This window comes from Bos mutus, chromosome 22, assembly GCF_027580195.1.
Source record: "Bos mutus isolate GX-2022 chromosome 22, NWIPB_WYAK_1.1, whole genome shotgun sequence".
Taxonomy (NCBI): Eukaryota; Metazoa; Chordata; class Mammalia; order Artiodactyla; family Bovidae; genus Bos; species Bos mutus.
In genome coordinates, this window is record NC_091638.1 from 67,158,050 (window position 1) to 67,184,594 (window position 26,545).

A 26,545-nucleotide genomic window follows, 5' to 3' on the forward strand; every position below is an offset into this window, starting at 1 on the left:
CGCACCAACCAAGAAGCATGGACTGACTAAGCAGATGAAAACATGTGCATGTAGGCACTTCCACTAACCGCATCACTCTGCCTGACCCCTCAGATTGTATGTAATTATCTTATATTGTTAGGTTAATCATGTTCCTGTTATGGCTTGCAGTTGTAATTATCTTTTATTTTTTGTCTGGCTGTTGATTGTGAAAACTGATGAACATTCGTCACTGTTATATTATGTAACTATTACTTAATACCACAGTATCATGATTAGTCAACACAAAAATAAAAGAATTCTATATCACCAAAACTATCATTTACTAGAAAAACCTGTAATCACTTTTAAAAATCTAGATGCATATCAGAATTATCTTTGAATGTTTTGAAAAATACTATGCCCAGGTATTGCTTTTTTTCCTCCAAAGCACCAGGTATGTTTCTAACGAGCAGCCCTGTTTAAAAATACTGGACTGTGTGTGGATCTTTTACTTTTCTCTAGTCGGTTTCACTTTTTCTACTTCATATTCAGTCGTCTCACTTCATTTAGTTTATGTTTCCCAATTTCTCCATCTCTTCTTTTTTTTTATATATTCTTTCTCAAGCCTTTCTCAAGCATAGTAGAAAAACTTGTATACATGTATACAAAAATAATATGTACTATATATATATAAGAAAACATGAATTTTTGCCAAACTAAAAAATTTATGACATTTTTATTCCACTTGTTTGACTTAGTATGAATATAAGGCTACATTTCTAATTAAAAAAAGATATGCAACAAGCAACAAAGATTTATTGTATAACATAGGGGACTATAGTCAATATCTTATAATAACCTATAATGAAAAATAATTGGAAAAATAATATATTGTATATGTATAACTCAATAATACAAAAAAAGAATTCTACTTTTTGATATTTAGTAATGTCTATCTTTCTGCCAGCTTTTCTAATGTCCTATGGATATCTAATAACAATGCATGAGATACAAATTTTTAAATATACTTGTGTAGGATATAAGCTTAATATAAATTAATATAAATAGAGATCTATTATATTTAACTTGTTAATGACATCATTCAAGATGCTCCTATTTTTATTTTTCTGCACTTGATAAAATATTTTCAGAGAAATGTTAATATGTCTATGATTATATATACATTTCTTCTGATTTTTGCTTTATGTATCTTTGTTTCTTTGTTGTTAAGTGTCTAACTGAAAGTTGCTCAGTCATGTCTGACTCTTTGTGACCCCATGGACTAGTCCATGGAATTTTCCAGGCTAGAATACTGGAGTGGGTAGCTGTTCCCTTCTCCAGGGGATCTTCCCAACCCAGGAATCAAACCCAGGTCTCCCGCATTGCAGGTGGATTCTTTATCAGCTGAGCTACTAAGCCTGGTTTTGATGGTTTGGAAATAGATGGGGAAACAGTGTCAGACTTTATTTTTTGGGGCTCCAAAATCACTGCAGATGGTGACTGCAGCCATGAAATTAAAACACGCTTACTCCTTGGAAGGAAAGTTGTGACCAACTTAGATAGCATATTGAAAAGCAGAGATATTACTTTACCAACAAAGGTCTGTCTAGTCAAGGCTATGGTTTTTCCTGTAGTCATGTATGGATGTGAGAGTTGGACTGTGAAGAAAGCTGAGCACCGAAGAATTGATGCTTTTGAACTGTGGTGTTGGAGAAGACTCTTGAGAGTCCCTTGGATTGCAAGTGCAGGAGACTCGGGTTCAATCCCTGTTCCAGGAAGATCCCACATGCCCTGGAGCAATTAAGCCCGTGGGCCACAACTACTGAGCCCACGTGTGGCAACTACTGAAGCCCACTCACCCTAAAGTTCGTGCTCCACAGTAAGAGAAGCCACTGAAATAAGAAGACCTCGCACGGCAAGCAGAGAGTAGCCCCACTTGCTGCAACTAGATAAAAGCCCACAAGCAACGGAGACCCAGCACAGTAAAAAATAAAATAAAGTAAAACCTTCTCAAAAAGGCTCAGAGAGGTAATTTTCTCATAGTCTCACAGCCAATTTGAAGTGGCCAAGCCAGAACTAAAAGCTGGTCAGTCAGTCTGAACCAAAAATCTATGCTTTTGCCCTCTTTCCTCCTCACTGTCTCCTACCTCTCAGGCTTGGGGAAACAAGTCTTATGAAACTGAAGTATTTCACTTACTGGGTAAAATTTTGATAAGTTGCCCACCATTCCTGAAGGTCAGGAGGTGAGTTGGTGATATCTGGAAATGAGTCAGATCATACAGTTGTCAACTACCATTTTCATAAATCAGGTGAAATTCCCAGAAGGAAACCCTGCTGTTTGCCTCACCTTGTCCTAGAAAGTCCAGTTCCATCCCACCATGTCCTGGCTATTGGGGCATCCCCTGGACACTTTCATTTCTGGGCAGCATTTGCTTCAGTGTAAACGCAGACTTTCTCAAACCCTAGTGGCACAAGAAGGTAACATCCACCCCTTATCCTGGGACTTAGGGATGAGCGGCCATTCACTGAAAATTCGGGTCTTTCAAGACGTGCCTCGGGAATGCTCTGGCAGTCCAGGGTTAGGACTCCGTGCTTTCACTGCCGTGGTTCAATCCCTGGTTGGGGAACAAAGATCCTGCAAGCTACATAGCGTGGCCAAAAAAAAAAAAAAGTGCTTCAAATTTTGCACGCCATTCCTAACATCTGGGGGATGTTCAAAGAGAAAATAAATAAACTTCATCTCAGTGTAGACATTGACATAAAAGGGCATACTTTTCCAGCAAAAGTATTCCAAAGATTCACCCACATATCCCAAGATCCTTACCTAGACCTACTGAAGCAGAAGCCGGGACCGTGCATGGTCAGCTACCCCCCACCTCTCACTCTAGACCCCGGGCCACTGGCGATCGATCACTTTAGTTCATGAGTGTGCCTGGAGGAACAACACTCTGTTTATCCTGACTTTCAGCGGCACCCCTGTTGTACTCCAGGGTCGGCAGAGGCCATTTGAGAAACAGAATCTCTGTCTCCATTAGAACTGGATTCAAATCCTGTTTCCAACTTCACCCTTTCTGCAACTTGGGCAAGTAACTGAATCTCTTGTTTTATTTTAAATTAATTTGGCTGCACCGGGTCTTAGCACGAGGTATCTTTGTTGTTGTTGTTGTTTTAAGATTTACTTATTGATATATTTTTCACTTTTGGCTCCATGAGCCCTGCATTGAGAGCCCACAGTCTTAGCCACTGGACCACCGGGGAAGTCCTTGAATCTTGTTGTCTTAGTTTCCTTATCTGCATCATAGCTGTGGGGTGGTTTTGTGGGGTGGTTGTGGGGTTCAACGGGCTGATACATGTACATGTGCTGCAAATGCTGAGTGCCTAGCATGTAGATATGCTGTGCTGACTTCAGTCACTTAAGTTGTGTCTGACTCTTTGCGACCCTATGGACTGTAGCCCACAAGGCTTCTCTGTCCATGAGACTCTCCAGGCAAGAATACTAGAGTGGGTTGCCATGCCCTCCTCCAGGAGATCTTCCCAACCCAGGGATCGAACCTGGATCTCTTTAAGTTTCCTGTATTGCAGGTGAATTTTTGTACCACTGAGCCACCGGGGAAGCCCAAGCATGTATTATTTTTACTGAAAGCATGTATTATTTTTACTGTTGTTAATATTTTGAGGTACTGGGAGCACACCTGGGGAACACTCGTGGCAGACAGACTCCTGAGGTGACCTCCATGACCCCCACCTCCTGATGGCCACATCTTTGTATACTCCCCTTCCCACCCCTTGTGTATGGAGAGACCCATGACTTGCTTCTAACCAACAGAATTCAGCAGAGGTGATGGGTACATGTGATCACGTGTGTGACTGTATTAGACAAGATTTTAATAGCCTCGCTTTCCCTCACTGCTTTGGGGAAGCAAGCAGCCATGGTGGGAAGATCCACATGGTGAGGAGCTAAGGGTGGCAGACAGCCACCAGCCAGGAAACAGCTGAGGCACCAGACTGAGGTCCCATGAGGGACTGAGTGCTGCCAGCAGCCGCACTGGGGCAGGAGATTGATGGGTCCCGGGGCAGACAGTTGGAGTTTAGTTTCTGTGGACTGATATTCCAAGATGAAAACAGCAGGACAATCGGGGGAGGAGGTCGGGCTCTGCCCAGACAGAAGATAAAAGACCCCATATTTCTCATCCTTGAAGTCAGGAGACCTCTCCAACTACACATGTGCAGAAAGACTCCTTGGAGGTCATAAGGGGAGTGATGCCAAGTGATGCTAACTACCCATAGACCTCCTGGGTAGAATCCATCTTGGCTAAGGGATGTGTATGCACACATGGGAGGATCCTGAGTTATACCAAATATGGACTCTGAACCAGGTAAATCAAAATGACTGGCCAAAGGAAACGTGGAAGAAATGTCCCACAAAGCTACGAGGGCACGACTCTGTCTTTCTCTTGAGTCCACCCATGTGTCTATCCACATGTACTATACTCTCTTTCCTCCTAATGAACACTTTACTTGTTTCTCTACTGCAGGGAGCCAGCGGGAGGACCTCCACCCATGGCAAAGGTCATGAGGAAGGAGGCTCGACATACGCAAAGGCGGGATCGAGCCTCAGGAGTCCCCCTGGAAATTCTCGAGCATCTACCCCCATAACCAGAGCCTGCCTACTTTACTACTTTGTGCTCTCACCTACACCTCTGACTTTACGGGGGGTTGTCCCCCACCACCTCTTTCAGAGAAGGAGTTAACCTAGAGCGCCAGTTAATAATAATTCCTGGGCGTGACAGGAGTGTTCCAAACTTACAAACTCCTCTGAAGGTTCTCTATCCTGCCTGACAGGCTTGTCCAGCCACATGTGATTGCTCACAGCCTCCCAACCGTGAGAGGCATGAGATGCTTTAAACCTTCTAAAAACATGTTCCTTAGAAAAGTTAGAAAACCATTAGTATAAGTATAGTGGGCTGATTAGAAATTGTATTGGTGAAGGGTTTTTCATTTGTTGAGCCAATGTTTGTTGCTAAGTCTCCACATCCCCTGCCCTTACACACATTAATGAATATATAGAAGAAATAAGTATTAATCTTGGATATAAATCACGTTAGACCTTAGGCTAAGTAAATTCTTTCCTTAACTAAAACCCACTACACCCTCACCCTATAGGAATGTAACTTTATTTGGGTGGCATCTGTTTCAAAAATAATCACCCCTGGAGAAATAAGTGTTCTGGTTGACTGACCGCTGTCACAAGGAGAGGGTCATAAATTGTCAACAGGCCCCCCTGGCCAGAAGATGATGTAACACCCCTAAGACCTCTGTATACATTTGTATGAAGCACCTGACTTTAATAAAATTCAGGACTGCTGTCCCCGCGTGACTTTTGCATAACATGTCAGTGTATAAAAGTAGACCATGGAAAATAAAGAATTGGGATCAGTTCCTCGAAAGACTGGTCTCCCCGTGTCTCTCTCTCTCTCAAACTCTGGCTGAGTCTCCATCTGGAGCGCAGAGCCCGCCATGCTTACTAATTATGCCTGGGCTTCTAAGATCCGACTGGGGAGGCCTCAGTGTCTCCTCTCCTTCGGGATAACGGAAGGATGCCTGCGGCCTATGTAAGTGGTGCAAGCTTCTTGTCTTGAAGTTTTATTGGTTTCCCGCATAAACCAAGCTACTCAGCCTCTTTTCTCCACTGAATTTTCCTGCTGAGCTATCCTCATTCTATTACTCTTTATATCTTTGATGAATATTTAAATTAATCACCGAAGCCGTCTCCCCTTCGAATACCCTGGATCAGCCGGGGCTGGACCCCGGCACTCTACTTGCTGTCTTTATGGGAATTCTTTTCTGCAAAGCCAAAGGGCCAGGGCCTTGTCACTGACCGCTGATCTGGTAGCGGGATTTGGTGCTCTCATCACCCCTACCCAACCTCAGTCTCTGGCCAGGAACTGAACCCTTACTTCAAACCACTGCAGGCCAAGCTACCCAGGATCAACATGAGCTTGGAAGCAGATCCTTCCTCAGTCCAGCCTTCAATGAGACTGCAGCCCTAACCATTCATTTTGTGGCAGTGTTCCACACAGCAGTAGAGAACTACCACCCCTCTCCTTTCAAGTTCTTCATTCCTATAATTCTCCCCTTTCTCTCCTGAATCATCAATATCTCCCTTCCTATTTCATTAAGTCATAAGCATGCTCTAGGGTCTCTCATCTTAAAAACGCCTTTTTTTTTTTTTTTTTTTACTGAGCCCTGTGGCATGCAGGATCTTAGTTCCCTGATCACAGATAGAACTTGTGTCTCCTGCAGTGGAAGTGCAGGGTCTTAACCACTGGACAGCATGCCCCGCGCCGCCCCCCGCCCCCCAGTACTGTATTTCTCTACTCTCCTCCATGGCAAAAATTATTGAAATCTTTGTCTCCATTCATGCCCATATTTCTCATATTATCTCCTCTGCTTTTTCTTTCTTTCTTTCTTTTTTTTTTTTGCTGCACAACATGGCTTATAGGATCCTAGTTCCCCTAACAGAGATTGAATCCGGGCCTCTGAGTGGAAGCTCAGAGTCTCAATCACTGGACTACTAGGGAAGTCTCAAGCCGACACTCTTTAAAAAAAAAATTTTGTTTTAAATTTAGTTGTTTATTTCATTTTTGGCTGTGTTGGGTCTTTGTTGCTGTGCGTGACTTTCTCTAGTTGTAGTGAGCAGGGGCTACTCTCCAGCTGCGGTTCTTGGGCTTCTCATCGCACTGACATCTCTTGCTGTGGAGCCCGGGCTCCAGGACACACAGACTTCAGGAGTTGTGGTGCCAGACTTAGTTGCTCCTTTGCATGTGGAATCTTCCTGGACCAGGGATCGAACCTGTGTCCCCTGCATTGGCACACAGGTTCTTAACCACTGGACAGTCAGGAAAGTCCCCAGTCAAGCACTCTTAATGAGGTCCCCAGTGACCTACCTGTTGCCCAATCCCCTCATCTTGTCCTCTCCATGGCATTCAACGCAACCAGCCACTTCCTCTTTCTTGAAACCCACTCTCTTCCTCTACTTTCTTGACATCACTCTTTCTTCATCTTCCTCCTCACGCAGTGTCCATTTCTTCCCAGTCTCCTCTGCTGTCTCCCTCTTTTCAGCTCAGCTTCAGGAGGCCCAGGTTTGATCCCTGGGTCGGGAAAATCCCCTGGAGAAGGAAATGGCAACCCACTCCAGTGTTTACTTGCCTGGAAAATTCCAGGGACAGCGGAGCCTGGCAGGCTATGTCCATGGGGTCGTAAAGAGTCAGACACGACTGAGTAACTAACACTCACTTTTTATGAATGTTGACACATCCCTGGTTCACTTTCCTCATGTGTAATCATACAGTTTCTCTCTTGAAGGCTGTTGTGAGAATTGCCTGAGATGCCATACATGTGGCTTAAAAAAAATTCCTCCTTTCCTTCCATGAATTATAAGTATGCTGTCTTCCCTTATTCTGATGAGATGAGCCACCCTTTCCTCTAGACACTTGTCAGGTGTCTCCAGTGACCAAGAAACAGACTTTGGGGAAGATGACTGTTTCCCATGAGGGTGAACTATGACACCAATCTCTGGAAACTCAGATCTAAGAAAAGTCTCACTGCTTCTGCTGGGCCTAAGAAATTCCTGTTTTTAATTCATTTGGCTTTAGATCTTTCAGAAGGAGGAAGTTCACGGGGCTAGGAGTCTAGGAGTACAGAGACAGTGCCATTGAGCTTAGTCAGGGGCAATGGGCGTGGGTCAGGAAAGCCTCCCTGAGAGCAGCAAAGTGTCTAGGAGTTTGAGCAGTGTGAAGGTTCCAGGGTGTGCAAGAGCTTGAATTTCTGCAAATAGAGTGTCACTGGAGTGTCAAGTGCACAGCACAGGATAAGGTCTAAGGCCTGACTGGAGCTTGAAGGGCCTTGGAAGTGAAAGTGTTAGTCGCTCAGTCATGTCCCACTCTTTGCAACCCCATAGACTGTAGCCCTCCAGGTTCCTCTGTCCATGGGATTTCCCAGACAAGAAAATTGGAGTGGGTTGCCAAAAACTCTCTTCTGTTTCCCCTCCCACAGTTGGTAACACCTTGGAGGAAAATTCCTTTTTCTCATCTGTCTCTCCACTAGACTGTGAGCTGCTAGCAGGCAGTATTATGCCCAGAGTATCTGCTCATGCTTCCTGTTGCTACGCCCTGGAACACAGCAGTGAATGCTTGAAGGAATGAAAGAAGGGTCCCAACCCTGTGCACTGTTGACATGTTTGTGTTTGATCTGCGCAACAGCCTGTGACACTGCCAGTCCAGGGAATATTAGCTGCCATTCTGCTGATAAGAGGGGCCTCAAAGAGGTGATGGAGCTGTGAGCTCAAGCTCTGAAGTCCACTCCCTGTGTTCAAGTCCAGCCCTTTTACTTAGCAGATGTTTGACAAGCCACTTAGTTTCTCTAAACCTATATTTCCTCAATTACTAGATGGGGATAATAACATTTATTACTTCACAGGATTGCTACAAAGATTAAAGGGAGAGGGCATATAACCTGCAACATAATAGTAGGTATGCAATAAGTGGTAGTTGTTTTAATTCTCTGGCCAGTATTGTTTCCTCTCCTCAAACAGCAGTTCCCAGACCTAAGAAGATCATTTCAAGGTCGGGGATCGGGCCACGTCTCCCCAGATGACGCTGGTTTTGCAAGACTGCCTACGGTCGAAACTGGGTCCAGCCCGCCAGTCTTGCACAGCCAGCGCACCCACGTGCCTGGCGTAAATAAGCGAGCGCGCAGGCGCCCCCGGCCGGCGCCCATTGGCCGGCGCCCCGCCGGAGCTTGGGGAGGACTAGGGCCCCCCAGCCGCGGGCTGCTACGCCCCGTCGGTTGGTCCGCGCGTCCGTCCGTGCGTGAGTCCGGGCCGCCAGCTTCGCCCTCACCATGGCACCCTGGCTGCAGCTGCTGTTGCTGCTGGGGCTGCTCCCGGCCGCCGCTCCGGCCTCCAGCAAGCCCCCGGCGGCCGGCGCGCAGGCCTGGGAACTGGCGTCCCCGGAGCTGCGGGAGCCCGCCCGCTTCGCCTTGGAGATGTACAACCGCGGCCGGGCTGCCGGGACGAGGGCCGCGCTGGGGGCCGTGCGCGGTCGCGTCCGCCGGGTGAGGATGCGCTCGGGGCGGGGCTCCTGGGTCCGCAGTGAGCGGGGCTCTAGTCCGAGGGTTGGGAACTTTGGGCCTGACTTGGGGCGGGGACGTTGGACTTCTAGTAATGGGGAAGGGGGAAGAGGGCACGGTGGGGCTGCGGGCCCCATGAAGGCTGGACAGATGAGAGGGTGGCCGTGCCGTCACTCACTCGCCCTTCCGTCCAGGCGGGCCGGGGGTCCCTGTACTCGCTGAAGGCGACCCTGGTGGAGCCGCCCTGCAACGACCCCACGGTGTGCCAGCTCCCGGTGTCCAAGAAGACCCTGGTGAGTGATGGGGTTCCTGCCATTCCCTTGCCCCCAGATTGAGTCTGGCTGTAGTTGGGAGATCTGTCAAGTCAAGGGGGCGGGATCTGAGGCCGCATCTACCCCACCCTGTCACTACCCAGGCCTGGAAGGATAAAGGGAGGGGGTCTGGATTCTCGCTCCTGGACGGTGCCTCGCTTTCCACTGTGGGCGAGATTGCCTTAGAGATTGTCCTCATCTGAGGACCCTCCTCCATCTTGCCTTGCTCTCCTCGCAGCCCCCTGACTGGCATCCTCCTTCCTTTTCCTGCAGCTCTGCAGCTTCGAAGTCCTAGACGAGCTAGGAAAACACATGCTACTGAGGCGGGACTGTGGCCCAGTCGACACCAAGACTACAGGTGCTGGGAGGGCCCCGGGGTGCTGGGATGGTTCAGATCAGACTTCACTCAGGGTTCAGTCCTGCTTCTCCTCTCTTCCAACTCTCTCCAGATGACAGAAATGAGACTTTCAGTTCATTCCTTCCGCTGCTGAACAAGGATCCCCTCCCCCAGGTGAGGAGCCTTGTCTGTCTGGGGAACTGGCTGCACGTTTGGTTCACTCTCTTCCCTCCACCCTGGCCTGGGGCTCCCACGTCTGTCTGAGAAGGACTGCTTGTAAAGACTCCCTCTCTCTGTCTTTCCAGGACTTTTCTGTGAAGATGGCTTCGATCTTCAAGGACTTTGTCACCACCTATAACCGGACATATGATTCGCAGGAAGGTGGGGACCTAGCCTTGGCTGGATGTGTCCTGATCAGATCAGGACCTCCCCTCCAACTTGGCACCTTAGTGTTGGAGTAGGGAAAGGGCAGAGGGACCCCTAAGTTCCCCCATGTTCTTGTTTAGCCTCCAAGGACTTGGCAGTCACCTCAGGGAGCTGGCGCTTCTCCCATCTGATTTTCCTAGTCAGAAACCATAGATCTCCATCATTCTGGGTAGAGTGGGATGGGGCAAAGGCCATATTTTCTCTGCTGGCAGACCCTTGGCTTGGTGGCCTTTTCCCATGACCTTCTGTCTTTGGAGCCCTGAGCCCTGGGTTGGGAAGATCCCCTGGAGAAGGAAATGGCAATCCACTGCAGTACTACTGCCTGGAAAATCCCATGGACAGAGGAGCCTGGTGGGCTACAGTCTGTGGGGTCACAAAGAGTCGGACTCGACTGAGCAGTTTCACTTTTCATACCTGGGGAGTCATCGCCCCATTTTGGCCTCACTTTTATCACTTGCAGATCTGCTCCTAACACCCACTCCAGGGTTCTGCCCTTTTCTCTTTAAAAAAATTTTTTTATTTATTTAATAATAAATAAATATTATGTAAATAATAAAATATAATACTATATTATTAACATAATATATTGATAATAAAACACCTTTATAGTATTAAGTATTATAAATATTTAACTACTTATTTTATAAATAAAATTAAATATTAAATTATAGTATTTAAATATAATAATTTAACTATTATTATAAATAGTAAAGACCTGGCTGCACCAGGTCTTAGTTGCAGCATGCAGGATCTTTAAAGTGTGGAATACGGGATTTAGTTCCCTGACCAGGGATTGAATTCAGGCCTCCTCCTTGGGAGCGTGGCATCTTAGCCACTAGACCACAGGGACGTCCCTTGCCCTTCTTGAAATAAACTTCAGACATGATCCAGGGCCACTGTTCCCCATGGAAACCTCTGCCTCTTATCCCCAAGCACCTCTCCTCTATGATCTGCCTGGGGTCCAAGCCTCACTTCTGCTTGTTGGTCCTCAGAAGCCAGTTGGCGCATGTCCGTCTTTGCCAATAATATGGTGCGAGCGCAGAAGATCCAGGCCCTGGACCGTGGCACAGCTCGGTATGGGGTCACCAAGTTCAGTGACCTGACAGGTAGGGGTGGTGGCCAGAGCCCTCACGGTGCCTGGAAGAGACAGGGCCTGCTCCCAAGGCCCCTGGGTAGGACTGGCTTCGAATACTCTTTTCCCACCCCCACCCACCTCTGTCCACAGAGGAGGAGTTCCGCACCATCTACCTGAATCCCCTCCTGAAAGATGCGCCTGGCAGGAACATGCGCCCGGCCCAGCCTGTCACCGACGTTCCTCCGCCTCAGTGGGACTGGAGGAATAAGGGGGCTGTCACCAATGTCAAGGACCAGGTTGGACCCCGAAGAGGCGAGGGTGGGATGAGCGGGCTGCACTGGCCTTTGAGAGGGACCCAGCCCTGACCTGCCTGTCTCTTGCAGGGTATGTGCGGCTCCTGCTGGGCCTTCTCAGTCACAGGCAACGTGGAGGGCCAGTGGTTCCTCAAACGGGGGACCCTGCTCTCCCTGTCTGAGCAGGGTGAGCATCCCGCTGTGCCCCCTCCCCCGTCCCCAGCCCAGCCTCTCCGGAGGGCTCCTTGGGACCAGTCTTCTGTCTCCTAGAGCTCTTGGACTGTGACAAGACTGACAAGGCCTGCCTGGGCGGCTTGCCCTCTAACGCCTACTCCGCCATACGGACTCTGGGTATGCATTCACGGGGCTTCAGGAGCAGGGCAGCAGCACAGCTCCTTCCCCCGGAAGTCACTTTGTGAGGGAGGGAGACGAGCATGGCAGTCCTGTGACCTGGGTTCAAGTCTTAATGCTGACCCCTAACTGGCTGAAGACCTTGGGCAGGTCAGCTCTTTCAGAGCCTCACTTATCTCACCTGTGAAATGGGCTTCCTTGGACTCACTTGGTAGGATTGTCTTGAGGGTCAAGTGAGGGGAAGGTATGTCACGTTCCTGGTGCATAGCAGGGGTCTTGCTATTTTCACTGCTTGGAGGCCTGTATTTCTAGTGCTGCTAAACTGAAGAGCAGAACAGCGCCCCCTTGAGGGGAGGTGTTGACCTAACCTGGCAGTTCTGTTGAGCAGTGGGCTGCAGTGGTGGGAAGAGGAGGGCTGAGGGATTGAGGTGGCCTACAAAGACTGGGGAGGGAGCCTGGCAGGGGTCTGGGCCAGACTGGGAGCAGATGGTCAGGGCAGGACAAGAAAGCCAAGATCAGGAGTCCTAGGAACACTGAGGGGAGTCAGGACTCAGAAGTTGGGAGCTGGGTTCCCTCTCTGCCACACGTCTCACTGGAGGCTGCCCCATGCCTGTGGGCCTCAGCTGAGCCGTCTCGAGAAAGAGGCCCCTTTCAGAGAGGATGGCCTGTGGCCTGGGGTAGATGGAGAACATGAGGCCTTGTGTATGAGGGGCTCAGCACAGCCGCTGGCCAGGAGCAGACAAGTACGGAGAGTAGAGCCCACCTTTCCTCTAACTTCTGATCTGCCGGCCCCCCTCCCCACAATCCCAGGAGGGCTGGAGACGGAGGATGACTACAGCTACCGAGGCCGCTTGCAGACCTGCAGCTTCTCTGCAGAGAAGGCCAAGGTCTACATCAACGACTCAGTGGAGCTGAGCAAGAATGAGCAAAGTAAGGAAGGCCGGGGGGTGAGGAGAGGCCTGGGTCGGGAGGCTGGGGCCTGGATGCCCCCTGACGCTGGCCCTCCCCCGTCTCAGAGCTGGCGGCCTGGCTGGCCAAGAACGGCCCCGTCTCCATTGCCATCAACGCCTTTGGCATGCAGGTAGGGCTCCAGCCTTGTTGCTCCGGCTCTGACTCTTCCCCTACTTCTTGGAGCTGGCCCCTGATTTTTTTTTTTTAATGATTTTATGTATTTATTTTTGGCTGTGCTGGGTCTTCGTTGCTGTGTAGACTTCTCTAGTTGTAGCACACGGACTTCCCGTTGCAGTGGCTTCTCTTGCTGCGGAGCATGGGCTCTAGGCGCTCGGGCTGCAGTAATTGCAGCACGTTGGCCCCCCTGCTCTTACTCTCCCCCCTCAGTTCTACCGCCACGGGATCTCCCACCCCCTGCGCCCCCTCTGCAGCCCTTGGCTCATCGACCATGCCGTGCTGCTCGTGGGCTATGGCAACCGTGAGTTCTGCTTGCCCCTCTGCCCATCCAGCCCGGGCCACAGCATCTCAGGAAGCTTGTCCTACCCCCTGTCTCCGGCTGTGGGCCAGGCAGGATCACCCATCCTCTCTGTGAATGGGAGAGCCCAGGGGGTGGGAGGTGTGAGCAGTTGTGGATGGGTGGGCGTCTTCCCCAAGCCCCAGAGCTGCTCCTGGTTTCTGGGAGCGTGGTAGGTGGGCCTGTCTTGCTTTCTGCTCTTCCCCTAGTACCTGTCGCCCAGTAGGCCCACAGCAGACAGTGAAGAGTGCCTAGTGCCTGGGGCCCTGGCTGGAGACTCGGGGGGCCCTGACTCTCCCTGCGCTCCGCACTGCCCTGCCCCCAGGCTCTGCCATTCCCTTCTGGGCCATCAAGAACAGCTGGGGCACTGACTGGGGTGAGGAGGTGAGTCTTGGCTGCTTGGCCCCTAGCCCTCCAGCCCCCGTCCTGCCCTGGCGCCCTCACCGACGCCCCTCTCCCCCCCAGGGTTACTACTACTTGCACCGTGGCTCCGGGGCCTGTGGCGTGAACATCATGGCCAGCTCAGCGGTGATAAACTGAGGCGCACCAGTGCAGGATCTGGTGCGGACCAGAACGGCCCCTCCCCAGGAGGCACAGCTGGCCAAGGGACGGGCACCGGGGACCCCAGGGTGAGCAAAGGCCACAGGGACACAGGCCCTCCCCCCACTCCCACCCTGAAGTTCCCCAACAGCACCTTTGTTGAATGGCGGTAGCTAGGAGGACTGGGGTGAAGGATGATGTCTTGGCAGCCGAAGCTGGGGCAAGAACCCTAGGCTTGGGCAAGGAGCAGGTGGGAAGAAAATACTCTGGTCTTAAAGCCAGCTCTGTCCTCAGCAGGCTCTGTCTTCCCACCCCAGTTTTCCTCTGAAGCTGTATATTTTCTGGTTCCCCTGGACTGGGGGACCACGTTGCCTTCTACATCTAGAGAAACTTGTCACCGACCTTTTCTAACACAATAAAGAGGTGTCCTGGACCCCAGCGTGGTGTGAATGCTCAGACCCTGAGGGCCAGGAGGGGTGCTGGGGAACCCCTGGAGGGTCAACGTGGGGCAGCTGATCCTGCTCAAAAACCTGAGGGCCCAAGCTTCTGCCTTAGGAATCAATCGGAGATGGAGAGGGGCCCACGATGGATCTTTATTGAGAAACACTCGGCTCTGTGGCCATGGCTCCAAGGGATGGGTGGGATCAGCCAGAGGGAGCACCCTCTCTCCGGACTTGAGTAGGGAAGCTCTGGGGTCAAGGTCAGAGGTCACTCTCCCCGTAGAGGGCACTGGAGAAGGCCACGTAGTCCAGGGCTCCAGCTGGAGCCCCAGCCCCCTTGTAGGGCGCCATGCGGCGGATGCAGTACTCAGCCTGCTCCGCCGGGAGTTCCCGCCGTAGCTCCTCGGCGGTGATGTAGTTCTGGGGGAGAAGAGGGTTTGAGGGCCCCCAGGTCCCAGTCCCTACCCTCCACGCACCAGCTCCCCCGACCCCCGCCAGGGACTCACCTTGTCTCCTGCCAGGATCTTGAACGAGGCCACAACCTGCTCAGCCGTGTCCGTCTCGGCTGTCTCTCGGGTCATAAAGTCGATGAAGGCTTGGAAGGTCACAACCCCAGCTGCGTTGGGGTCCACCATGGTCATGATGCGAGCGAACTCCACCTCCCCCTGCAGGGTTAAAGGCCGGGCACCGTGCCCGGGCGGTGCTTAAGCCAGGAGGGTTCCTGGTGTCCCCCTGGCTTGACGACCCCTGTGACAAGGCAGCCCCCTTTTTCCGTAGACAGTCCACTGCAGCCTTAGCTCTGACTCTGGGAAATCCTTTCCACTGGGCAGAACTCTGCTTCCTGCCCATGGCAATGCCCTGCTCCTGCTGGTCCTGACCTCTTCCCCACACCCCTGTAGTGCTCTCTCTCTGAGGTGGACATGTTGCAAGCTCAGGCTCTGGAGTCACACAGAACCAGCTCCAAATTAATTTACCTCTTTGAACTTTTGTTAGGTGCCCCCCTAGGAAATGGGATAATTCTCCCCAGCCCCAGGAGGTGGATGAGGAGGAAATGAAGATGTGAAGGTGGGAGGGACACAGTGGGTGATCAATATGTAGGAAGGGCCACGGAGGGAACCCCTGGACAGAGCTGGAGGACACTTACCAGGTCATAGCCCATGGAGATGAGGCAGGCCCGGAAGTCATCAGGCTCCATCATGCCATTCCGCTTCTGTAGTTGGGGAGCAGATGTCAGGCTCTGGCCCCGATCTCCGCCTCCCAGCCAGCCCCCAAGTCCACCACCCCACAGGGCGAGGCCCCTGCTGACCCGGTCAAAGTGGTTGAAAGATGCCCGGAACTCGTTGAGCTGCTCCTGACTCAGGCCCTTGGCGTCTCGGGTCAGTACCTGGTTCTCCACCTCGTTGATGGTGCGTGCGATGGAGGTGAGCAGCTGCTCCCAGCCCACGCGGATGTGCTATGAAAGCAGGAGACAGGCCGGGTCAGTGGGCGGCCAGTGCCTGGCCACGAGCTCTGGCTCCACCCCCAATTCACCGTCTGACCCCGGGCAAGTCCTCCCCCTTGCTGGACCCCATCGGGAGGGTCCACTGAGTGACACCCAGCGGCCCTTCCTGCCATAAAGTTTGATGATTTATTACGTATTGATCAACCAGCCATGGCCGCCCCAGGCTTGCCCACAGCACCGCCTTCCCCTCGGTCCTAAGCGGCGTGGTCCCACCTCCATGCTGTAGACCGTGTGCTTGTTGTCAAACACCAGACTCTCCTGCAGCAGCTGGTGGTCTCCCTCCAGCCGGTCGATGTTGCTCTTGTAGTTGATGATATTCTGCTCCTGCTGCCGCAGGCCCGCCATCTGCTCCTCCAGAGAGCCGGCCATCCCCGCGGCTAGGCGCCCCACTTCCTACAGGGGGACCGGGCAGGATGAAGGCTTCCAGCCCCTGGTGGCCCCCGGCCCCCGTCTCCCAGGTTGGCTCCCTGATCCAAGCCTTACCTCCACCTTCCCCTGGATCCAGGGCCCGATGGCGTTGGCCTGGGCTGCAAACTGCCGCCGGAGCCTCTCGTTCACCTGCTGCCGCGTCAGCTCCTCCTGCAGCATCTGGTCACGGCTGGGTACCAGCTTTCGGACCTGGAGGGAGGGTGGTGGTGTCAGGGGCAGCTCAGGAGTGAGGGGAGGGCTCCAGCCCCTCACAGGGCTCCTTACTCTGAGCCTGGGGCTCTGCGGAGGGGGCAAGCTCTGAGCAGGTCACTCAGCCTCTCTCTGCTCATTTCCTGGCTGTAAATGAGGGCCCATGCCGACACTCTTAACAAACTTAGATTGTTCTGTACAACAATCTGGCCCCCACACCAGATCTAATTCTGCTTCAATCAGGCCCAACAGGAAAATGCTGTTACGGCCATTTTACAGAGAGGGCCAAGTCAGGCAAGGGGACCTGTCCAATGCCACGTACAGTCTGTGGCAGACCACAGATCCGGAGGCGGACTTGATCCTCTGTGTCTCAGACACCTGAGATTCTCAGGGTGGTTTAGAAGGTGTCTGAGCAGGAGGGAGGCGGGGAAAGGCCACTGGCGGCACTGACCGTGTCCCACTTGGTGTTGATGTCCTGCGGGGTGAGGGCGATGTAGGGGTTGGTGGAGCTGGGCCGCAGTCCGTACGTTTGGCAGATCTTCTGGATCTCACCCTGGATGCCCAGGATGGCACCCCTCTCTCGGTCGGCCTCGGGCAGTGTTGCCTTGAACTGGTCGTGTGCTGTCACCAAGCTCTGGGGACGACAGGCAGGAAGCATCAATCAGCGCCCCTACCTCCCGCAGGCAACAAAGGATGGCCAGGGGCTCTGGGCCATTCACCGGGGGCCAGGGCAGCACTGGCCAGAGAACCCAGGCCTCCTGACTCCTGGCACTCTAGAGCTGGGCTTCTTCTCTGGCCCCCCATTCCCCAGGAGCCCAAAGGGGTGGCCGACAGAAGACAGGCCACTTCCTTGTCATCCCATCCAACCCTGGCACACCTGGAGCCCCCGCACCCACCTGGGTCTCCTCCACCGAGTGCACCAGCCACACGTCCTGCAGGTCCTCCACGGCGCCGTCCAGCCAGTTGTTGAAGGGCGCTGCCCGCCGGGCAAACTCCAGCTGTAGCTGATCGATGGTCTCCAGGAGCTTCTCCATCCGCTGGGGGCCACAGGGATGGCCAGTTAGCAGCCCGCCCAGCAGGCCCCTCACCCTCCTCCAGCGTCCAGCCTTCACCTCCGGGTCCCCAGCTTCACCTCCAGTGCATCCCGCCTCTTCTGGGTCAGCGTGCCCAGGTTGTCCCACTGGTCACAGATGGCCTGGCAGCGGCTGTTCACCGAGGCTGCCTCGTGGTAGTCCAGCTCACTGGGAATGGGAAGGGGGTTGTTCGCGGAGCCAGATTCCAGCCCAGATTTCTGCCTGACTGTCCCTTCAGGTAGGACTCTGGGCCCAGGGGTGGTGAAGGCATAAAGGAGCCAGGGTAGATGGGGGTGAAACAGGGCTTTCCTAGAGCAGGGCCTTCTCAGTGCGTGCCTAGGAGAAGGGGGTCCTCAGCTCCAGTCCCTGGAAAAGTTTGGGAGGAGGGGCAGGGCCTGGAGTTTCCGGGACAGGTTTACAGGAAGGACGTGGCAGGAGGCCAAGGCTATGGTGAAGGCCTGGCCGGCCCAAAGCTGCAAGGAGACGCCAGCTTAGGGGACAGGGTTACAGGAGGAGGGCAGAGCAAGTGGTGCTGGGAAGGACAGGGGTACCAAGGTAGGGTTATTAAAGAGTGAAAGGTCTGGAGGGCTTTGGGAGCAGGGGCGGGGCTTGAGGCCGAGGGGCGGGGCTTGAGGCCGAGGGGTGTCGTTCCCTGCCCTGGGTGGGCCCAGCAGACTCCATGCCTACTTGAGCTCCTGGGCCAGCGCAGCGATGTGCTCCACGCGGTCCTGGTGCGCCGCCAGGTCGCTCTCGAAGGCCTCGTGGCGCCGCAGCAAGGCCCGCACCTCCTGCAGCGAAGCCGTCTCGTAGTCCCTCTGGCTCAGCATGTCCTCCTTTCCTGCATGGAGAGAAGCCCGGCTTGCGTCACCCAGGGACGGATACGCAGGAGCAGGGGGTCCGAACCCCGTGTGTGACACTGGAGATTCCCCATCCGTGAACGTAGGTGATCATTCCTGCCCAGCCTACACCTAGGGGTCTGCTCTGAGACGCCAATGAGATAAAGTGAAGGGACGCTCCTGTTCCAGGGCATGGCTCCTGCGTGACGTCAGGGTCCTTGAGCTTACATGATCTGGAGTGGCCCTTGGTTCCCTTCCGGTATTATTTGATTGCAAATACCAGAAGGGACTAGAAAACAGGTCTCCAGCTTCCTTGCAGAACCCCTACCCCTGACCTGTGCCTTCTACCAGGACCCCGTCCCCCTCCCACCAGGCTCCCCGCAATCTGCACAGGACACATTCAGGCCCCAGAGCCACCTACCCCGGGTCCAGGCTTCATGCAGGGAGGCCTTCTGCTGGAACTTCTCCGCCAGGTGCTGCAGCCGCTGTAGGCGCCGGATCTCGGAGAGCAGCCAATCCTCATAGCCCTTCTCTGCCTGCTCCAGGCCCCGCCATGCGTTGGCGATGTCCTGCAGGCCAAGCAGAGAGAGGCGCCCTCCATCATGGTTCACCCATTATACAGATGGGAACAGAGAGTCCAAGGGGATGTAGGCAGGGCCGGGGGTCCCCCTCTGCCCCCGTGCCCCGGCTCACCGAGACCAGCTTGCCCTCAGATGGCATGAAGGCTGGCCGGTGGCTCAGCCGCAGCTTGGTCTGCAGCGTGTTGAAGTTAATCTCCAGCTGGCACTTCTCCTGCACGCGGGGCGGCTTGTGCAGGCGCCGGTAGTCCCGGAAGTCTTCCAGCTTGCGCTGCATGGCGCTCATGCTGGGCTCGCCCACGCGGTTCTCCAGCCACGGCACGGTCCGGCGGATCCATTCCAGCAGCTAAGGGGTCCAGGCAGGGGCAGAGCACAGAGGGCTGAGCGGGCCTGCTCACCTTGCCTGTCTCTAGCCACGCCCAGGCTGTGGCCAACAGGCTGGGCCTTGAGCAGAGAAGGGGTCCCCAGTAGTCAGAGAAGGAGCAGGATGGTTATATTCTGAGTCCAGGGGCCAGCGTAGTTGGCCCAGAGCAAAGGGCCGTGAGACTGTCTAGAGATGAGTGACTGAATGGATGAATGAGTGGATGGCAGGAGCCTGGATGGGCAGAAGGGGGCAGGAGGTGGGTAAAGATGGCAGGAGGAGGCTGGAGGAGGCCAAGGCTACTCTGAGGAGAGGTGGGCTCTGCAGTCCAGGCTGGGGGTCAGCTGGGATGGGAGGAACAGCAGGGCTGGGATGGGGGAGCAAGGGCGGGAGGGGGAGGCCTCTGTGGCCTGTCTTACCTCACTGGCCAGCTTTTCATATTCCTCCATCAGCTTCTCGTTCTCCTGGTTCACGGCCAGCACTTTGCAGATCCTGTTGGCGGCTGTCTCTGCCTTTGGTGGGAATGGGCAGAAAAGCTGGTATTAAAACAGGACACCCCCGACCCAGACTCCCTCTAAACCTCTAAACCCTGAGTCCATGCAAACCGAGAGGATGAAGGCCTCATGCCTTGTAGGGTGAGGAGGGAGCTTCCAGGCCAGAGGCTTCTGTGCCTGAGTGCCCCAGGGGTCAAGTGTGTGCAGCTGGGACAGTGGTGCCCCAGTGGGGCCTGGCACCTCCAAATGTTGAGGGGCTGCCAAGGGTGGGCCCCTGGGCCACACGCCCAGCCCAGGTGGCAACTGTTGAGCCCATTACCTGCTCTGCCCCGGCGAAGGCGTGGTAGAAGCAGGAGACATAGGTCATGATGGCCTTCTCATCAGGCTTTGGGGTGTTCACAATGTCTGCGGAATGGCAGCCAGGTGTCAGTTGGGCAAAGCCAGGGGTGGGGAGTGGGCTCATGCGCCCACCCAGGCAGAGAGCTCCCTCGGGATGGGAAGGGGCAGAGACATCTAATCATGGCCACCAGCTGCCCCAAAGCCAGCTCTTCCCTGGAGCCTTCTCGGATCACCCCAGGCTCCAGCGACCTCCTCCTCGGTGGGGTGAGGACAGTATCAAGGTGTGGCTAAGTGAGCAGACCCTGTAGCCCTCATGAACCGCCAGTGTCCACTGCCTGCTGTCTCTAAACAGGCCATGCCTCTGGCTGGCTGGCTGGCTGGCTTTCCTCCAAGTTCACATCCAGGGTACCAGGCACAGTACCAGAAAAGGTTTGCTGGTTCAACTACTAAAGCCTTTATGGGCACAGGGACAGGAGGCAGGACTCCCCTCAAAGGAGCTCCCAGCATGAGTGACTATCATGTCACCAAGTGACCCAGGTAACTGGGATGTGAGGGTAGAGCCATTACATAAGGGCCAAGGCGGGAGAGGCTGGTTCCACTGGATGAGAGGGACAGGGGACCAGATAAGGGCTCCTGGAGAAGGGGAACTGTTGGCAGGAAGGGTTCTGCCCAGGGAGCAGGGGGAGGGGTGGGGCGGAGCATCCCGGGAGGAGGGAGGAGCAGGGACAAAGGGGTGGAGGTGGGACAGTGCTGCCTGGTGTGGAAGTGGAGTCCTCGCCCGGGTGAGGCTTACTCTCACCTTCTGCATCCAGCATCTTAGGGATGTCCAGGTACTTCTCGGCCACCTCAAAGGCGGTGTTCAAGTTGCCGATGGGGTCGTCCTAGGTGGTGTGAGGGGAGAGAGGTGAAAGGTCATCTGGGACAGAGACTGGGGATTCGGGGCTGGGACTAGGGGGGCCTACCTTGCGCAGTTTGGCATAGTCAATGAGGTCGGGGCGGTGTCGGTGGATGAGAGCACAGAGGGCCAGCCCATCCTTCCAGCTGGACAGAGAGAAGGGGGGTCAGGCCTGGGTTCAGGCCAGGGCCCTGCCCTACCCTGGTCCCAGGAGCCCTCCTATATGGATGGCCTCATCTGTGAAATGGAGTCAGGTTCTAATTCCTTGCTTGGCATTTAAGGCCCTGATTACCAGCCATGGACCATTTCCTCCAAGCTCATCATGATTCCCTTACCCTGGGCTTACGCTACACCACTTTCTAGGAATTTTTGGCCTCTGGGTCTTTGCTCACAAGGCTCCCTCTGGCTGGAACACCCTTCCTGGGATGTCTCCGGTGCTCCCTCCTCCAGGAATTCCCCCTCACCCTCCTGGATTCAGTTCAGCATTGACTGAGTCCTGCCATTCTCAGACGCTGCTGCAGGAGCTTGGCTGTGACCTCTCCCCTCCCTGGCTCTCCGGGGCCAGACTCCAGCTCTCTGGCCCAGACCCCAGCAGAGGCCCCACATGCTGGCTGGAGGGCGGACCTGGTGTGGAAGTTCTGCACGTTGACGTTGCGGTACGGCGCCGTCTTCCGCTGACACCACAGGAGCAAGCCTTCCTTGGCCGAGGTTTCTGGGCAGGGATGGGGGTGAGTGTTGGTTGGGGAGGGGTTGGGGCCAGTCCTCATCCTCCCCACCTCCCCACCACTCACCTTCCACGGAGATGTCCTGGATGGCAAAGCGAAGGATGATGGTCCAGATCATGCCCAGGGTCATCTTCAGGTTCCCGTCAACAATCTCTGCGGGGTGGGGGGGTGGGGACATGCTCCACCTGACCACCAGGCCTCAGCCCCCCTCCCCCTTGCCCTGCCCTCTGGCCCCTTGTCTGCATTTCAAGGCTGGCACCGACTTGGTAGATGCTCAATCATTTTACTTCAAAAGGATTCACTGAACACCTCCTGGGTGCCAGGGCCAGCACTGTGGGTACCTTTGCTCCTTACAGTTGCTCCTGTGAGGTGCAGATAGTTGTCCCTGTGGTTGAGATGAGGAACCGCGCCCCAGCCCCACCTGCCACCTCCTGCCACCTCCTCACCTTCAGCACCGATGGACACCAGCTTCACCCCCTTGCTGGCAATGAAATCCAGGGCCTTGTTGACATTGGCGATCTTGTGGAAGCGCATCTTGCCTTTGTCTGGTCTGGGCAGCCTCTCTCCTGGGTGTGAGAGGAGAGGTCAAGGGTCAAAGGTCACAAGAGGAAGCTGAAGACACGGTCCTCAAACTTCCCCCTCCCTCAGCACATCCCCTCCAGCACTCGGCTGGCACTGCTCCCCCAGCTCTCTGGGTTCCCCTGGGTCCTGGGGTCCCTGTGCGCTGATTTGCACCCCTCACCTGAAATAACCTCCAGGAGCAACATGAGTTTGAGGCCATTGCGGAAATCCTCCTCGATGTTCTCGATCTGGGTGCCAGCCTTGCGCAGGTGTGAGTTGCACCAGGCAGTGAAGGTCTGGGGGCAGAGGACAGTACTCAGACCCTAGTGCTGAGGACAGGGCTCTGGCTCCTTGGTCAGGGTAGATCTCAGAGCCCGAGGCCCTGGATGCAAGTTCCAGCTCAGCCACTCACTTGCTGTGCATCTGGGGCCAGCCCCTGTCCCTCTCTGAGCTTTAATTCTCCTGAAAATGGGGAGAAATGGGGTCTGGGTCCCATTCAGATCCCAGTGTGGATGCTGCCAGGACAACAACAGCTTTGGCCAGTCTCCAGCCAGTGTGGGGCCCCCTGAGACACCAGGGACACTGCCTTACTAAAATCGGAAACATTCCAGGTCGCAGCACAGATGGCTTGGTGGGTTTTGTCTGAGGGACTGTGCATCTGTGTTATTATCGTCTCAGCCCCACCGACCTCCTAAGGCTATTGTGAATTGGCCCCCAAGCAGACCATGAGGCTGCCGGAGCTTTGCAGGCCCTCGAGGAACAGCGGGACACTGAGGCACAGCCTGACCTGGTTTCTGGAGGAGACTATCCGCCCTCTCCGGCCAGGGCGTGCTTCAGCCTCAGCCTCTGTCTGAGATGGGAGGGGTGATATATGCTGTGTGCCTTTGGGGGATGGCAGTGCTTTAGAGCCTGGTATACAAGTTTCTACAACCTCCCAAGGCCTCAGGCCCCGGATTCTGCCCTCAGCTGGCAGTCCTTGGTAGAATCCATACTCGGACTCCCACCCCAACTGAGCTACTGTGACCTGGGATGTGCCCCTCGCCCTCTCCTGGGCTCAGTCTCTCTGTACAATTACAGTTCAGAGTCAATGATGTCTCAGGTTCTTCCTCCCCTGATCTTGCAGGATCCTGGAATTCAAAGCATTTCCCCCTCCCATCCCCCCTCCAAAGCAGACACCCCAAGGAAGTTATTTGGAATTCTTTCCCTCAGGTGTATAAGTGGGTGCTGAGCACTGATTGATGCCACCCCGAGCACAGGAGAGTGCTGTTGGATTCTCTGTAGATCCTGGAGTCTCAGATGCTCTGGTCCAGACAGGGCAGGGCGAAAGGCAGGTCTGGGCGAGGCCTCCATAGTGATGGAAGCAGATTCCCTCAGAGGACAAACATGACTTTTAATGAGATTTGGTTCCTACCCTAAAGGAACTTACAGGCAATCAAAGAGTCCTGTGGGCCTGCGAAGTGCTAGGAGAGACTAGCATTGAGGAGCTTAGGGGAGGTGTTCTTCAAACCTCTTGGGGAAAGTGAGTAACAGATCAGAACTGTGATGGAAGAGCAGGAGTTACTCAGACAGGGAAGGACGGGCAAGGGCATTCCAGGCAGGGATAGCCGCAAGGGCTTGGTGATAAGCAACAGTTGCTAGGATTGTAGGGCCACAGCTATCTGGGCACCGCTCTGGGGATGTTGGGGTATAAATGGTGAGAGGCGGGCCGGAGGGGCGGCAGAGGCCAGGTCATGCACCATCTTGAGTGTTAAGCCAGGGAGTGTGAACTTGATCCTGAGGGCAACAGGGAGGGAGAGGGGCAGAACTGTGTTTTAGAAAGTTCATTCTTGTTGCAGAGAATGGCTTGGCAGAGCAGAAGGGAGAAGTGAGGAGGTGGCGACTGAGACCGGGGTGAGGGAGGGTGTCAGTGAGTGGGACGGGTCAGGAGCGAGGGGGTGAGATGGAAACATTTGTCCTTGCTAGACTCTAAGCTCTCTGAAGCAGGGGCTTTATTTCATCCCCTGCTGAATTTCTGACACCTGACACAGTGCCTGGCACATACCAGGACCTCCCTAAGAAATATTAAACAACTGTTTTCAAATGAGGCTGAATAAAGAGGACTCTGGTGTCAGACGGGAGGAGACAGGAGTGCTCTAAGATATGGGGGAAAAGCAGGGATGGGGCGGGGCTAAATTTGAGCACAGAGATGTTCATTACATTGTAATAAACACTGCTGGATGAGAAACAACTGGATTATCCAACTTCAGGGAACACTAATGAATTTACAGAGTGTCTACACGGGTGCAATCACTGAGTAAGTGGATGAAGTGGGTGGCTGTAAGTTGGGTTGGAAGGATGTTCCTGATACTTTGATGAAAGCGAGGTACAGACTAGCCTGTGTCTTAAGAGGAGCCTGTGAGCCTGGATCTGGGAGAGTCCTGGGTGGATGGGGGTGGGGTGGGGAGAGGAGTTGCAGAGCAGGTGGCAGCGGGAGCCAGGGGCAGGGATGACATCACTGGGAGACTGCTGGACCCGAGGACCACAGCCCTGCTTGGAGACAGGTGCAGAAGGAGCCTGGGGGGAGGCGGATCACCCGGCGCACCCTAGCCGAGTCAGCTGAGCCTCCCAGCCCCTGGGGTCACCTCCTGTCATCTAACTCAGAGGAAGTGCTCTGATTCTAAATCCGGGATTCTCTAAATCCTGCAAATTCCACCAAGCACCCCTGTTCCCCGCCCTTTCCTGCGGTCACACACCGTTGGCAAGTGATGAGTCTAATGACCTCACAGTACCCCCCTACCCCCAGCCTGCCACTCCCCAGCGTTTCCTCACTCCAGGCCCAGATCACTTTCTCTTCTGGGTCCCCAGGTGTCATGCCCCCTCCATCTGGGAAAGTCTAGGAGTGAAAATAGATTGGGGAGGGGAGGCCTGAGTGCCCTACAAGGCTGGACCTGGGTAGCAGCTGCCCTTTCAGCTCCTCCAAGGCGCTGCCTCAGCACAAAGTGTCCATCTGGCCTGAGAGTCAGGTTACCTACCGCAAAAGGGAAGCCAGGGCTCCCCTCCTTCCCGACCTTGTGGCCTTTTCAGCAGATTCAGGGCCCCTGGAGTGGGGAGGGGTATCTTGGGAAAGAATGGGGGAGGGACAAGCAATGGGCAAAGACCCCCAGGTTGCCTAGGGAGGGGGACTGTTTTCAGACAGTATATGATGTGGGTCCTACCTCAGCCTCAGTTTCCTCACCTGACAATTGGGATAGAGTGGCCATGGACATCACGCTGGACAGAATATAGCGAGGGTGGGTAGGAAGTCTGGGATGGTTACCACTTCCCCCATACTCTTAAGTCCACTAGTTGCCTAGCTGCATGTCCTCAGGTGGGGTCTGGGAATATTTCAGAAAAGGGGGGCGGTGTGTGGAGAAAGGTTGATTTTTCCCGACCCCACCCCACCCAAACTTGGATCCCCAGGGCTTTACCCAAACCATATTCTTTAGCAAAAATGGGCCCAGGTGAATGAACCCTTGCGGGGGTGGGGATCCCAGAAATCTTTCTTGTCATCCTAAACCCCTCATGAGGGTCCCGAGCTCTCTCATCGGGCTCTGGTGGACAGCAGAGGATTGATGGCCAGAGCCCGGGCTAGGAAGTGGCACTGAGGGTAAGACAGGCTTTTGCCCCTGACCTACTGAGATGCCAAGAACAAACCGCCTGGCTTCTCAGGCCTCAGTTTTGCCATCGGGAAATGGGCTAGCACTCACTTTCCGCTGCTGCTTCTCCCAGGCCGGGTCCAACAGCAGGTCGCGGTCCCAGTCCTCCTCCTGTTCCATGTATTCGCCGCCCCCACGGCCGCCCGCGAAGGGCCCCTCCCCGGTCCCCAGACCCTCGGGCTGCAGAACCATCATCATCTTGTTCGGGCTCCTGGCTCCGCTCTGCTCGGCGCGCTCCAGAACACGGGGGCCGCGTTAAGTAGCGCCCGGCCCAGCCCCGGATCGGATTCGCGCTAAATATGGGGGAGGAGGGTGGGGCCGGATCCGGGCGAGGGCGCTCGGGTCGGGACCAGGCAGAAGTTTGGCCTGGGGCTAAGAGACTGCCGAATTTTGAGGCTCTGGGATGAATCCCGTGGCGGAGATCCGGGATTCGCGTTCTGGCTCCGCCGCTTGGGCGCTGTGTTGACTTTGAGAAAGCCACGGGCCCTTTCTGAGTCTCTTTCCCTATGTGTACAATGAAGATGACGAGAATAATCGTGGTTGCAGATCGCTCTAGAAGCTG

At 54.3% G+C, this 26,545-nt stretch overlaps 2 protein-coding genes across 4 annotated transcripts; one reads left to right on the forward strand and one right to left on the reverse strand.

Moving 5' to 3' along the window:
* The first annotated feature begins 8,745 nt into the window (after positions 1–8,745).
* CTSF (cathepsin F) lies at positions 8,746–14,321 on the forward strand. Of its 2 annotated transcripts, none has more exons than XM_070359707.1 (14): positions 8,746–9,075; positions 9,285–9,383; positions 9,675–9,759; positions 9,851–9,912; positions 10,044–10,119; positions 11,160–11,270; positions 11,390–11,535; positions 11,623–11,719; positions 11,803–11,883; positions 12,694–12,813; positions 12,900–12,964; positions 13,222–13,312; positions 13,674–13,732; positions 13,814–14,321. In XM_070359707.1, exons 1-14 carry the CDS (start codon positions 8,863–8,865, stop codon positions 13,886–13,888), a joined length of 1,380 nt encoding a protein of 459 aa, XP_070215808.1. In that variant the 5' UTR covers positions 8,746–8,862; the 3' UTR covers positions 13,889–14,321. The 2 variants fall into 2 exon arrangements, with proteins under 2 accessions (XP_070215808.1, XP_005903599.1); XM_005903537.3 differs by having other exon boundaries at positions 8,747–9,075; positions 11,157–11,270.
* A 138-nt stretch (positions 14,322–14,459) lies between these two features.
* Positions 14,460–26,207, reverse strand: ACTN3 (actinin alpha 3). 2 transcript variants are annotated; one of them, XM_005903532.3, is made up of 21 exons: positions 26,035–26,206; positions 22,491–22,605; positions 22,195–22,314; positions 21,815–21,901; positions 21,648–21,735; positions 21,091–21,169; positions 20,928–21,009; positions 20,109–20,194; positions 19,715–19,807; positions 19,050–19,280; positions 18,778–18,925; positions 18,208–18,358; positions 17,580–17,688; positions 17,344–17,484; positions 16,899–17,081; positions 16,313–16,447; positions 16,043–16,222; positions 15,635–15,781; positions 15,473–15,538; positions 14,835–14,993; positions 14,460–14,748 (listed from the first exon to the last, which is right to left on the reverse strand). In XM_005903532.3, the coding sequence occupies exons 1-21, from the start codon at positions 26,179–26,181 to the stop codon at positions 14,590–14,592; spliced, it is 2,706 nt and encodes a 901-aa protein (XP_005903594.1). In that variant the 5' UTR covers positions 26,182–26,206; the 3' UTR covers positions 14,460–14,589. The 2 variants fall into 2 exon arrangements, with proteins under 2 accessions (XP_005903594.1, XP_070215805.1); XM_070359704.1 differs by having other exon boundaries at positions 15,473–15,781; positions 26,035–26,207.
* Between the last annotated feature and the right edge of the window lie 338 nt (positions 26,208–26,545).

Bases quoted from the DNA above. Each gene is read 5' to 3' on its own strand.
- CTSF (XM_005903537.3), top strand. From the start codon at position 8,863: ATGGCACCCTGGCTGCAGCTGCTGTTGCTGCTGGGGCTGCTCCCGGCC. The intron at 9,760-9,850 runs GTGCTGGGAGGG...AACTCTCTCCAG, and splicing joins AGTCGACACCAAGACTACAG to ATGACAGAAATGAGACTTTC. The intron at 11,271-11,389 runs GTAGGGGTGGTG...CTCTGTCCACAG, and splicing joins CAAGTTCAGTGACCTGACAG to AGGAGGAGTTCCGCACCATC.
- ACTN3 (XM_070359704.1), bottom strand. From the start codon at position 26,181: ATGATGATGGTTCTGCAGCCCGAGGGTCTGGGGACCGGGGAGGGGCCC. The intron at 17,082-17,343 runs GTGGGTGCGGGG...TGTCGTCCCCAG, and splicing joins ACTCGGTGGAGGAGACCCAG to AGCTTGGTGACAGCACACGA. The intron at 14,749-14,834 runs GTGAGTCCCTGG...CTTCTCCCCCAG, and splicing joins AGATCCTGGCAGGAGACAAG to AACTACATCACCGCCGAGGA.